Source organism: Papaver somniferum, chromosome 9 (genome assembly GCF_003573695.1).
Source record: "Papaver somniferum cultivar HN1 chromosome 9, ASM357369v1, whole genome shotgun sequence".
NCBI classification, from domain to species: Eukaryota; Viridiplantae; Streptophyta; class Magnoliopsida; order Ranunculales; family Papaveraceae; genus Papaver; species Papaver somniferum.
The window spans coordinates 183,790,814-183,805,097 of NC_039366.1; the positions used below are offsets into that span (position 1 = coordinate 183,790,814).

General features: G+C 38.3%; 1 protein-coding gene across 1 annotated transcript; it reads left to right on the top strand.

The window, feature by feature from the left end:
• The first annotated feature begins 230 nt into the window (after positions 1 to 230).
• LOC113312962 lies at positions 231 to 1,334 on the top strand. The gene has a single exon (XM_026561695.1). It carries the CDS (start codon positions 231 to 233, stop codon positions 1,332 to 1,334), a length of 1,104 nt encoding a protein of 367 aa, XP_026417480.1.
• The last annotated feature ends 12,950 nt before the right edge of the window (positions 1,335 to 14,284 follow it).

The following is a 14,284-nucleotide window of genomic DNA, read 5'->3' on the forward strand; positions in this document are numbered from 1 at the left end:
GGATGAGTAACATAGAGAGGATGATGCAACAAATAGCAGCTATCGTCATACCATCATACACCGAAGAAGTTGAGCAAGCTAGTGCAATGTACCAAAATCAGCAACGGCCAAGATATGACCCTTACTCTAGCACATACAATCCGGGTTGGCGTGATCATCCCAATTTCAGCTACGCCAAAAATCAAGCTGCAACAAATCCTACTTTCAATCAACTAGGAGGGTACTAATTCATGCAAAGACCACAACAAGAAACTCAAGGTACAAGTGTGGATGCCAAGTTTACTCTTATGATGCAAAGTATGCAAGAGATTTCAAAGACAATGCAAGGGTTCAACCAATTCCAGCAGAAATCCGAGATGGCTATGAGAGATGTGCAAAACCAAGTTAGTCAATTGGCTAATGATATGAATCAACTCAAAGCACAAGCAGCTGGAAAACTTCCTTTGCAACCACTGAATCATAAAGAGACTGTCGTTATTGAATTACGAAGTGGAAAGCAAGTAGAGAAACCGACAACATCATCGGAGGCCCATGAACCTGATTTAGAGAAAGAAAAGGATGAAACAGTCCCTAAAAAGACTGATTCGGTAAATTCTAACTCTAAACCTCTTGTTTCTAATTATGTTACTCCTCCACGTTTTTCTAGCAGGTTTGCAAAATCTAAGAAGGAGACATTGGACAAAGAGATTTGGGAAATCTTCAAGAAGATCGAAGTGAACATTCCATTAATTAAGGCGATAAGGCAGGTTCCTCGCTATGCAAAGTTCTTGAAGGAATTGTGCACTAACAAGCACAAATTGACTGGTAATGAGGTAATAAGTGTGGGGGATAATGCTTTGGCATATCTTCAAAAGAAACTCCCACCTAAATTGAAAGACCCCGGAAGTTTTACTACACCTTGCACAATTGGTAAAAAAAGGTTTACAAAAGCTTTGCTAGATTTTGGAGCATATATTAGTGTCATGTCTGCTTCAATTTATGAATCTTTAAATCTTGGTCCTCTCAAAAGTACCATCATAGTTATTCAACTTGTCGATAGATCTAATGTCTACCCGAAAGAGGTTGTTGAAAATGTTTTGGTGCAGGTCAATGAGCTTATATTTCCTGTCGACTTCTATGTTCTTGATATGAGTGATGAAAACTCATCCTCGTCTACACCTTTGATGTTGGGTAGACCATTTATGAGAAATGCTAGAACGAAGATAGATGTATTTGAAGGTACCTTGACAATGGAATTTGATGGAGAGGTCGTTCGCTTCAACAGCTTTGAGGTGATGAGATACCCGAGTGATGTGCACTCATGTTTTGTTGTGGAGGAAACTGACCCTGGCTAAGAATGCAAGTGAGATGAAAGTCGGGCTGATGACTTTAATCCAAGCGCTAAGTGGGAGGCAACCCACCGGTTTTGTATCTTTATTTTTATCTTTTTATTTTTAAGAATTTTATCTTTGTTTTTGCATATCATTTGCGGAATTTCCCACCTTGAACTTTACTTTGAATGACTAAATTTTACATTGAGGACAATGTAAAGTTTAAGTGTGGGGGAGCATTTATATGTTTTTAAAGTTTGTTGCCTTTAGTTAAAAAAATAAATAAATATAGAAAAATAGAAAAAAGAAAAAATTGCTTTATAAAATTTGAAATCTAGAAACTTGTGCCTTTAGGATGGCACTACCAATATAAGTGGATGGAACCATCTTGATTGAAGGAGTTGAGGAACCCATTAACTAAAAGGAAGGACAGAGCTCATGTGTTAGAAATAATATGATAGTTGTTACCATATCTCGGAATGTCACCATATCACTTTCTGTTTTTATTTTTGCAATATTTTCTTGTTTAACTAAGTGATTTGGTGGGTCACTAACATCGAATTGTTATTACTGTTAGGATGAAATAGAGTGATTGAGTTACTAAAAAAAAGACCAGACCAATTAGACCAACCAGAGTGTATATACAAAAAAAAAAAATTGACACTTTGGTGCAATATGTGTGTGTTCTCCCTGTCTCCGTCGCCTAAGAAAGCGTGGAACGCAGGATCAATGGGAATTACCATGTAATGTGCTGACAAGAAGCATGCGCTTGGATCCAAAAGATCTAATCATGTTGTCAATTAAAAAAATAATAATAATAATAATTTATCATTGTTCAATTAATAAATCAACTGCTGGTTCCCTTGTATATTCTAGTTCATTTGATCTAGAATTAAGATTGTCGACTGCTGGTTCCCTTGTATATGCCAGTTGTGTTGATACTAGAATTCAGACCAGTATCTCAATCCATTAGGATTCATAGGTTCATCTTGGCGGTGACCTTCAGACATATATGGGAAACACCGTCACTTAGTCGACATTCGCAACCATCTATCTCTATATCCATCTTCTTAATCTATTCATGTGTGATTGTGGTTAGTTAGATTCCGAGTATTATGGTTTGTTCGACTTTCTAAGTAGAACTCTATTTACTTATATATGAATTGGACTTGCATCAAGGTACCTCCTCTTGTAGTCATTTTGGGTTCGTTCATAGACTCTTCAGAGGTAATTGGAATTTGGAGTAAAAGGTTTTGTAGGTACACCTCTTGCAAACCTTCACGAGACTAAACCTCGTCCACTAGGGACACCTAGGGGTTCAAAGGCTTGTTATACGTGCTAAGTGTGACCGTAACCTCGACGATACGGAGTTATATGTATGTTTTAGAATTGGTTTTGTTTGATTTGCTCGAGGACTAGCAAAGTCTAAGTTTGGGGGAATTTGATAGGTGTCTAAGGGCGTCCACAGTGGTACGATCAAAACCAAAGATCAAAGACCAAAACAAACGATCAAATTTGAGTTTAGTCTGTAGTGTCACGTTAAGGCAGTGGAGTATATTTAGTCGGGCGGATGTATAATCCACGCTTGCATGTGGAGCGTTGGTATAATCTTCGTTTGGGACGGGCGGAGATATAGTTAACGCTGGTTGTGGGGCGTTGGTAAAGATTACGCTGGTTGTGGGGCATACATATAGTTCACGCTCGAAGAAGGGGCGTAGGTATAATCTACGCCTGGTGTGGCGAACGTATAATCAACGCCTGAATGAAGCGTACGTATAACCAACGCCTGTTTTGAGGCGTACGTATAATCAACGCCTGTTTCAGGCGAACGTATAATCAACGCCTCATTCAGGCGTACGTATAATCAACGCCTCACTCAGGCGTACGTATAATCAACGCCTCACTCTTCTCTCAGGCGTACGTATAATCAACGCTTGGTTTCACTCAGGCGAATGAAGGAATCAACGCCTCATGGCAGGCGTACGTATAGTGTTGGACTTGTATTAACACATGTATCGAGCAAGTTTGGAATTAAAGCCCAGACAATCTCTAACCACCACGTATATCCCACGTGTTCACTTTCCCTTTACCCTAATCTTCTCCGTCTTCTTCTTTTCTTTTCTACCTCCTCTTTGTTTCTACCGCCCACAAACACAGCTTCTAAACCAACACATCACAGTAACGAGCAGTAAAAGAAAAGAAAAAAACGAGATACTTGATGAACCTGGGTTACAAAAGAGGTATTTTTTTTTTAATCTCTTTTGTTTTATCCATATTGTTGTATAATTTATTTAGGGTTTTATTTGTTAAAATTAGTTTATATAAAATTGGGTTTTAACGAACAAATATGAATATGAAATTGGTTAAATTTAATTGGGTATGTGTGTTTTATGTTTTTTTAGAGATTAATATGTATGTGAAAAAAACCATATTTGCTGCTTATGTAAATTTGGTTAATTTTTTTTTAAAAATAGTTATAGAAGATCTAATTTGTGGGAGGAATAGATTTATAATTTTTGGGTATTGTAAAAATCTGTGGTTATGTAGATTATGTGGGAAATAGTTCTCACCCTTCATCTGTTTCAATCAACCTATTTCAATTGAGAGCTTCCTTTTATTGTTTTTCTGCATGTTGTCTGTTGGTAATTAATTTTAGTGAATATGGTTATCAATAATTGTAGTTATGTAAATTATTGGATTAATTTTAAAATTATTGTATTAATTTTAAATTATTGTAGTTATGTAAATTATTGGATTAATTATTGCTTTTCTGCATGTTGTATGTGAATATGGTTACCAATAATTGAATTTGTATTGTTTTTTATTGAATTTTGAGGTGATTAATTTTAGTTATGTAAATTGTAGTTATGTAAATTTTGGGAGTTACATATGTAGAATAGCTAATTGCGTGAGTATGCAATTGATTTTTTAGTGATTTTTATTGAATCTTGAAGTGATTAAATTGGGTTGTGGAATCTTGTAATGATTTTCGAAATGCATCGGTGACGATTTAATTTGTGTTTGTGGAATTATAGAATTTGGAATTGATATGGTTTGTGTTAAGGATTTATAGTATTTGGAATATAAATGGTGATGGACTAATAAAAATATTCGTTAATGAGGGTTGGTCTTTTAATAATGTAACTGCATCTATATTGTGTGTGCACAGATGTTGAACAAATTCACAGCGCGGTTCAATGGTCGCATGAAGACGAACAAGAAACAAAAATCTGTAGCCGAAGAGGATTATAACTTAATCCCTACTGGTACAATTAAGGAGGTTGATATTCCCCGGTTAGGGAGGTTTCCTATACTGCAAGATGATAAACCGCACGCTACTACGGACATCACATTTAAGGGGAGCAAAATTGAAGTATAACACAATCGTGGATCTTTGGCCTCGGTAATTCATCACTATCAAACTATTTCACAACACTGTCCTAGAGCTAAATATATATTGAAAAAGCGGGATGGCAAAATTTACTGGACATACAATGTAGCGAAACCAACCATTCAATGGTTGATTATATTGCTGAGCGGTTTTGGGATACAACAAACACTTTTCACTTCCCATTTGGTGAGATGGGATTCACCCCCTAGATTGGCTCATGTTGACTGGACTGAGTATCGGTGATGGGCCTGATGTTCCTTATGATTCGGGGAAGTACCAATTTGAACATGTTCGTGAGCATATCTTTCCGGATATCCAAGATGTCACGCTCTGTCCAAAAGCACCGTCGTGGGTTTCAAATTCAATTACAATTAAATATTTAAGGTCATATTTCTTCGAAGACAAGTTGGTTGCGGCTGAAAATGATAGCACCCTTGCTCATAGAGTAGCAATTGCCTTTTTCATGTATGTTTTGGGACATTTTTTCTTTTCTAATGCAAAGACTTATATTGATGCTGGATGGTTAGCTGCTTTTGAAAATCTTGATGTAGTATCCACGTATGACTGGGGTGGTGCTGCGTTTTCGAAATTGTATGCGGCACTCCGTTTATCTGGGAGGAGACAGAAGGCACTATGTGGTCCATTCCAAGTATTAGAGGTATTCTTTCAATCTAGTTATTTTTCCTCTCATTGTTTATTTTGTTGCTAAGTTATTAAATTGGCTAATTATTTTGATGGAGTAGTTTTGGGGGTATGAATACCTGGGCATATGTCGACCAGAAATCCCAGAGGCGAGTACAGAACAAAAATGGCCCGTATCTTCTAAATGGAATGTACCGAAGAATACAAATGATATTTTCCGTTGTAGGGATTTACTGAGTAAGCTTACTGCTGAACAAGTGACATGGCGCCCATGGGAATCATACAGAGAAGTTCTTGCATCTGATATGGGATGCACGGCTACGCGGCTATCAGACTCGAGATATATATTTTCTTACATGGGCATTGTGAGTTAATAATTAAATTTTATTATAACATACTTACTATATAACATACTTTTTTTCTATATAACATACTTACTAAATTCTTATTCCCTTTCTAACTGTACAGCACAACATGTATCTTGGTGAAAGGTGTTGGCGGCAAAACCATTGTACTTTCGCTGTTCCTATAAGACTACACACAGTTATAGGGGATATTGGCAATATTCAAGCCGAACGCCTAAAAAAAAGGTTTGGTCGATGCAACAGAGATAGTGCAAGTTGTTAAAGATTATGATATATATTTACAATACTGGAGAATGGTAACCAACTACAAAGATGACGTGACTCATCCTATTTGGGAAGCCCAACATATGGGTATGTCGGTGACTTGTATACGGACCCAATTGAACAACCTGTGAACATGTACATATCCCTCCTCCACATCTATTATCCCACGTAAGTGTACTTTCGACTTTTTATTGTACGTTCGATTTTTGTTGGTATATTTGTACTTATGTATTTTATTTTTTCTTGACAGCATGAAGCTTACACATTATTTCAAGAAAATGCTGATTTTAATCAACAATTTCGCGAATTTACATTAAAACAAACGAAGGAGAGGATGGACGTTATTATGTCGAAAGAAGCAGAAATACAAAGGCTAAATAATGCGAACGTTGATTTGCAGCAACAACTATCTCTTTTCCGTATGCCGCACACTGTCCAACCTCCCCTTGGATACGGTTCCTTTTCCCAAACAATGCCATCACAAGTTTGGAGTTGTATGAATCAAGGATCAGCTTCAACAATGTCCTCAGTCAATACCAATCGAGAACGCACATGCCTTTTATGGCACCAAGATCGTCGACTTCGGATAATGATAATGAAGGGTTAATTTGTTATGACTATTTAGATGACCTGTCTTTGGAGTTATCTTTTCTTATCTTATATAGTATAGTCATATCATATATAGTATAGTCATATCAGGTCACTGACAAACACTTTATCTTTTTTGGAAAACACTTTGCGTGAACCCAAAAAAATATCTATTTTTGGTTTTTTTAATGCTCTTGAAAATGGGTTATAAATTAAAGACCTGATCACTCAATATATGAATAACAATACATCTCTTCTGCTTCATATAGTAATGGAACACTATGAGAAAACCGCTCATTATTGCTCTTCTGTTTCTTCTTCATCTTCTTCTTCTAATAGTAGTTTTTATTCCTCGGATGATGATGCAATAGCAATTATGCAAAATAACATGGCCGTTAGTTTGGGAGTCCTTGTTACAAATTCAAAATGGCCTCAAACTCGTATCAGAATACCAAGAGATCGTGAGTCAGGGGCTGAACTTCTATGGAACGACTATTTCTCTCCGTACCCAAACCAACCACCCAATGTTTTTCGCAGAAGATTTAGAATGCGTCGACAATTGTTTAACCGGATAGTGGAAGGTGTTACCAATGCAAACAGATATTTTGTTCAAAAGCCCGATGCTTGTGGAGTTTTAGGATTAAACCCTCATCAAAAAGTAACAGCAGCAGTACGAATGTTAGCTTACGGATGTGCGGCAGATGCAATAGACGAGTACTTACGCATAGGAGAAACAACTGTGCTGGAAGCTACTCGTAGGTTCTGTAAGACGATTGTGAATGTGTATGGGAAAGAATATTTGCGTGAACCAACGGCTGGTGATATTGAACTGTTGCTCAAGCAAAAAAAGACCGGGGATTTCCTGGGATGCTGGGTAGTCTAGATTGCATGCATTGGAAATGGGATAAATGTCCGTCGGCAGAATCTGGGGCTTACACCGCGTATAAAGGGAGCGAAAGTATCGTGTTGGAGGCAGTGGTGTCGTATGACCTATGGTTTTGGCATGCTTTTTTTGGTATGCCCGGCTCTAACAACGATATTAATGTTATGAACCGTTCATATGTTTTTCGAAGTCTTGTAACAGGAAAAGCACCGCCGGTGAGCTATGAGGTGAACGGACATTCATATGATATGCCGTATTATCTAGGTGATGGAATATACCCAGAGATTCCTACTATTATTATGGCCATTAAACATCCGGTTGGTAGGAAAAAGGAAATATTTTCATCGATGCAAGAGGGTGCAAGAAAATGTTGAACGGGGATTTGGTGTACTTCAACAACAATTTGGAATCATCAAACAACCTGCAAGAATGTGGAATCCAGATGTGCTTGCCTATATCATGAAAACTTGTATTATCTTACATAATATGATAGTCGAGGATGAGCGTCTACCCGGTGACTGGCCACATGTTTATGAACAACGTAGCAACGCAGCACCGGTTAATATATTAAGAGGCAATAGTGACGAGTTTTCCCAAATTAGAGCTCAGCAACGCCGACGTGCAATGCGTAACAAAGATGCACATATTCGCTTGCGTGATGACTTGATCGAATATATATGGGCAGAATATGGGAATTAAAAATTGTCGTTTGTCATTTCCTTTCTATGTTAAATTTGGTAATCATCCTCAAGTTTTCCCAAATGATTTTGCTGTACGTTCTATTATCTCTTTGTATGTAAACATCCTCAAGTTTTAATTAAGGTCGTATGTTTCAAAAAAGTAGAAATTTAATTCAAATCAACGGAAGTAAATTTAAAATCCAAAAATTACATAATAATAATGCTAATTGTTCAGATAATAAGAAATTTAAAACATAATAATACTAATAATACTACTAATCACTAAATAGGAGAAATAATTAAGGTTTGAACTATTCCGCCTTTGTGTTAAGATTGGTTTCTTCTATTCCGAACTATCTCCGCCCTGCGAAGTTGGAAGTACTCTTGTTGTACAGGATCCATTTTTTGAAGATCCATCATAATGATGCGAAATTCGTCGTCTTCAGCTTGCTTGGCTATTTTTGCCGCATGTTCAGCTTGTTTTGCTGCAAACTCTGCTGCTCTTTGTTCCATCTTGAATCTTGATTGTGCTTGGTAATGAGTATTGAAATTTTGTTGTTCTTTAATAATTATTCCCATCAATTCCTCTTGGTGACTGGATTTCTCTCTCCCTGTTTTCTTCAATCTTTTTGCTGCTTTTTTCCCCATCTTACGAAGATATGTGTTCTCTATGTCTCCCCCATCTGTGTCGTTACCGGTCTCTCCTTGAGTTGTTGTTTGCGGTCCTTCATCATCTTCCTCGTTATTCTCATAAGTGTCCAAATCATGCGTCGTATCGAATACAAAAGTCGATCGCCGATTATATTTTATATTTTCTAACACAATTGGGTAGCACTCTTCGTGCTTAAATTTTTTCCCATCGTTGCATTCCTTGAACCTCTTGTTAACCTCTTCAAGTTGTTAATGTTTTTAAAAACACTTAAGTACATGGGCGCTTATTAAATATTAGAAAACAATTGTTCGAAAAATCAAGAATGCTTACCTTCTTTTCAGGACCCCATCCAGTATGATATTCACCTTCAACTTCTGCCTCTTTTGCCGAAAATAACGCCACATCTTTACTTATTCCCTGATATCGTTTTTGCCAAGAACTCCAAGACCGCTCTGGATTATTAGGTAAATGAAGTTCAATATCATCCTTGATACGAGTCCACAACGTCGCCTCTGATTGATCAGCTCCAACACTAGAATCTTGAGATATAGATAAATGAATTTTACACATTGTTACATCTTCGATTGTCGTAAAATTCGGACCTCGTGCTACTCTTGGTGCCATTGTAAGCGAATCAGTGAAAATTTTCCAAATGATCTGAAAGCAGAAATAATATTTCTTCTTATTGGTGTGATAGATAGTTTGTAGTATTAGTTGTGGGAAAATGTCACAGGATCTCATGTGTATATATAGGTGTTTCTTCCGAAATTTTCAACGTTCCAAAATGTCTTCCAAACTTTCCAACGTTCCAAATTATCCAACGTTCCATTTTATTCAACGTTCGAATTACCAACGGTATAAGAAAATTTCAAAATCAATTTTGTCTAACGTTTTAATTTTTTTTTTTTAAACTCAAGCTTGGGGCGGAGCTATTAAGTCCGCTCAACAACAGGCGTTAACTATATAAACGCCTGGCGTGGGGCGTTAACAATATCAACGCCGCGCTGGGGCGTTAACTATATATACGCCTGGAGTGGGGCGTTAACAATATCAACGTCGGGATGGGGCGTTAACTATATATACGCCTGGCGTGGGGCGTTAACAATATCAACGCCGCGCTGGGGCGTTAACTATATATACGCCTGGAGTGGGGCGTTAACAATATCAACGCCGGGATGGGGCGTTAACTATATATACGCCTGGCGTGGGGCATTAACAATATCAACGCCGGGCTGGGACGTTTGTATAATCTTCGTCTGAATGGGGCGTTAATTTTATGAACGCCTGGCGTGGGGCGTAAACTTTAGCAACGTCCCAACGGGCGAACATTTCAGCAACGCCTGAACCGGGCGTAACTTATATACACGCCTCTTTATGGGGCGGTGACTTTACGTACGTTTCACAACAGGCGTAGATTATATACACGCCCGATGACAAACGGTGATTATACATCCGCTCCACTATATATAGTTTTGGTCTTGGTCCCAGACCAAATATGGTCTGGAATTTGGTTTTGGTCCAGATTTTAGTCTTTACTCCGTCCCGTTGCGTCTCGTCCATGGACCATAATTATAGGTTTGCTCGTCCACTGCAGTTGCTCTAAAACACCTTATTATTTATCTATTGTTTATGCTTTCTTTGCTATGTTTTCTTGTAAATTATGTATCTTATGTTTGCTTTTGAGTGTTTAAGTACTTTGGAGTCATTTGGAACAAAAGAGGAAGAAACGTCGCTTAAATGGTGCAACTGCTGTTGGAGGCGGATTATTTCTCATTATTTGCTTTTATTTCTTCACCTCTGTCTGAAAAGTATGTCGGTTTTAGTGATGCAAATTTTTGTCTGAAAAGCACGACTACTTTAATGATGAAGAGACATTGAAGAGAATAAGTGAATCTGAGAAATAAGAGACGGTTGATGTTGTTGGAGGAACTCGAAAGAAGAAAAGAAAGCGTTCATGTGGAGCAAAAGGGAGCAAAAAGATCAATTCACGGGCACACGAGGCAACAGACAGTTGAGCAAGGAAGCGAACAGGCAGTCGGTCCCATGAAACTGACAAGCCATATATAAACTGGTTAGCCCTTATCCAGTAGTGCAGGGTGGCAATGTAAAGCTCAATCATTACAACTCCGCAATCGGGAATTATCTTCTTCATTACACCTGAAATTAAGAAAGGGAGAGAAAATGAGAGGCGACCCTTGTTGTAAGAGAGAACTGATGAAGCTATTACAGAGGAACAGAGAGAAGGAAATTTGAAGCTTTCACTGTTGCTGTTAAGCTCTGATGCAGCAGAAATGAAGAAGGAAATTAGGGTTTGAAGTCGTTGGTGTTGTTGATTTGGGGATCTGAAATTTAAGGGTTTTTGAGTTCGATTCTCAAAGAAAGAACAAAAAGAGATTCACCGGATTATGAAGAATGGGTCGTTGTTGATGTTTACAAGGGTTGAAGAAATTGATGTTCAGGGAGATGAATAGATGGGTTCTACTGCCGATTCATGGATGGATTTGGTAGAGGTTTGAGAATGGAGAACGAATCAGAAATGGGTTTTGCTCATATTCATGTTCTGATGCCAAGAAAGTTACACAGATGACTTTGAGCTGATGGATTTGAAATTCAAAGGTTTGGTATTGCTTGTTGTGTTGTTCTGAGATAGGGTATGCATAGCTACATGGATGGATGGATGGTGTTGCAGTTGAGCTGAAGTGATGGAGGATGCAGAGATTTAAATTGTGGGTGTCAGCAAATTGGATTTGAAGCTCAGTTGAAGCTACTGGTCTGGAATGAATGTTTTACATGAGAAGGTGGTGGATTTGTGTTGACGTTGTGCAAGGAATTGAAATAATGGGATGTTGCTGTAATGTTGGTGGTTGCAATGAAAGTGATGATCAAGAGGGTTTAAAACAAATTGGTTATGTTGTTGTCAGGTATAGGATGGAGCAGCTGAGACTGGTACTGTGGAGTTGCGTGTGAAGTAAAGTTGAGTTGAATTATGAAGTGGCAGGTACAATTTGGGTGGAATAGCTGCGAGTATCAAGGTGTTGAACTGAGTTGGTGGTGAAGATGAGTATTGGTTTGAATTGCAGAGAAGATGGACCTGATGAATGAAGTTGAATGTTATATGTTGTATGAACTGGTGATGCCGCAACTGAGTCGAAGCAGCGACTGAAATTGATAGTGCAGGTAGCTTAATTTATTGCTGCCATGGTCATAATGGTTAAGTTGGTTTAAATGAATGCTTAGGATCAGTTGGAGCTGCTGTTGTTGCTGGTGCTCAGACGCTGAGAATGTATGAACTGCAGCTGAACTGAAGCAATGATGATAATATTGACGTTTTGCGAAGGAAATGGTATTGGTAGAATGGTTTACAGGGAATTACTTTGCAGGCAAAAGTGCAGCTGCAGTTGCAGATGTGGATTTGTGGCTCGAATGTTATGAGGAGGTGAACTAGCTGAGTACGAGTAGTAGCAGAATGGTTGTGGCAGAGTGAATGAATGAATGCAGCTACAGATGATGCAGGGATAGAAGAACGGGCAGTGTTGAATGAACACATAGCAGGTGCAGGTGATGATAAGACTGCAAGAAGAAGCTACATGAAGTGAAATTGTAGGTGCTTGAGAAATGCAGCTGATTTGAAGGCAGGTGTTGCTGTTTTGAGGTTGTGCTGCGATGCAATACTGCAAGCAAGGATGGAACTGAAGCGGTTAAAGTGTTGCAATGTATAAGTTATTAGCAGATGGTGTTGCAGCTGTGCAAGGGCTAGGTCTGAAGATGCCATGGAATCTGAAGTCGTTTGGTGGTACTGAGAGGCACTGATATACATGGAATGATTGAATGGCGATGATGAATTGGAGCCGAAGCTGTAAATGGTGCTGGCAATAATAGTGCAAGTGAGCTGCAGAACTATGAGCTGAATATGAGGAGTGAAGTGCCACCATGGCTGCAATTGAGGGTGAAGTGCAATCAGTGCGCAAAAAAAGTTTAGCTTGTGCAAGACTGCAACTGTCCTAGGCCTAACTAATTCAGATCAAGACCAGTCAGCTGCCTACTCAGACCTGACTCACCGAGTTAGCCTCTGATTGGACCTTAGCAGATTTTCACATGGGTTTTTCTCACACATGGGCTTGGTGGACTTTTATCTATTGGACCTTTGAAGACTTGACCTAAGAAGAGATATAAAAGGGAAGATTTCTACATCTTGGACTATCACGTATTCTACTTGGAGCTTTTTGGAGAGAGCCGGATACTAGGGTTTGCTCATTATTTCATCTTCTTTATTTTAATATTTATGATGATAAACTCCAAAACTATGAGTAACTAAAACTATTTTTGATTAAGGGTGATTTCAAAGCCCGAAATATGAACTCATGATTGATATGCAATTGTAGATGGTGGATTTTCGACAAAGGGTAAAATTGTAAAAGTATACTCCGGATCCGGCAATCGGATGAGTATTGAGGCTCATGTCTCTCAATAAAACATGAAATCTCATGCCATAAAACTAAGGCTGTCAATGGGTACCCATTAACCGGGTCCGGAACCGGAACCGATGGATTCGGGTCCGGTTCCGGGTCCTTAAATTGGACCCATTAACCACTTTGGACCCGGCGGGTAATTACCCATATATACCCGTTTATGAACGGGTCCATCCGGATCCTACCCGTCGGGTACTTGCGGGTATTCGGGTATTTCATAAAGGCTAATTGTGTAAAATCCCCAGCGAAAATTAGGTCATATATAAAGGAAAGGATGAGAAGCTCACCACCCATTCCGATCTACTTTCTTCTCCTGCCTCTGCCTGCAACTACTTCTACACACTGGAAGTTGAAATCCTTTGTTTCTCAAATTCTTTCACTGAAAGAAAAGTATGATATGCTACTCTACAAATTCTTAAAGGTTAATCAGTTGGTATCTTTCAATTTCTCAATTTTAATCAGTGGGTATCTTTCAATTTCTCAATTTTAATCAGTATTTGGTGTGCTCAATTTCTCTAAATTCAATAATTGAACTTATGGCTCTAATTGTTGCTGCTAGTGAAGTTAGATTTGTGGGTAGAGTTGTCAAACAGGCCGGCCTAGATTTGTTGCTGTGTCTAGTTATTATACTATTTCTTATCTAGTAATTGTCTAGTTGAAATGAATCGCTCATCTCTTGTTAGTCTATTGTTTAATTTCTTTCATTTTGTATCATTTTTTTTTCCTTGTTCTTGATGATTTCTCTTGCACAGACAAGGCAAACTTATTATGCTTGAATGGGTATCCCTGTAATCTCAATGATATGTGAACTCTATGGTTGTTTTTGTGAGAAATAAATGATAGCTCGAAGGTTGGGTGTTTTCAGTAGCTTGCAGCAAACATGCACAAGAGCAAGTCTTCTACTGCCATTTTGGCAATTAAGTCATAAACTACTAATTCCTTGTGTGTGGTTGATGCGTATGCTGTTTATGCGTATATGCTTGGAACATTTGTCTTTTTCTTACTGTATATGCTTGTTAAATTTATTATCGTTTATACTT

Bases quoted from the DNA above. Each gene is read 5' to 3' on its own strand.
- LOC113312962 (XM_026561695.1), top strand. From the start codon at position 231: ATGCAAAGACCACAACAAGAAACTCAAGGTACAAGTGTGGATGCCAAG.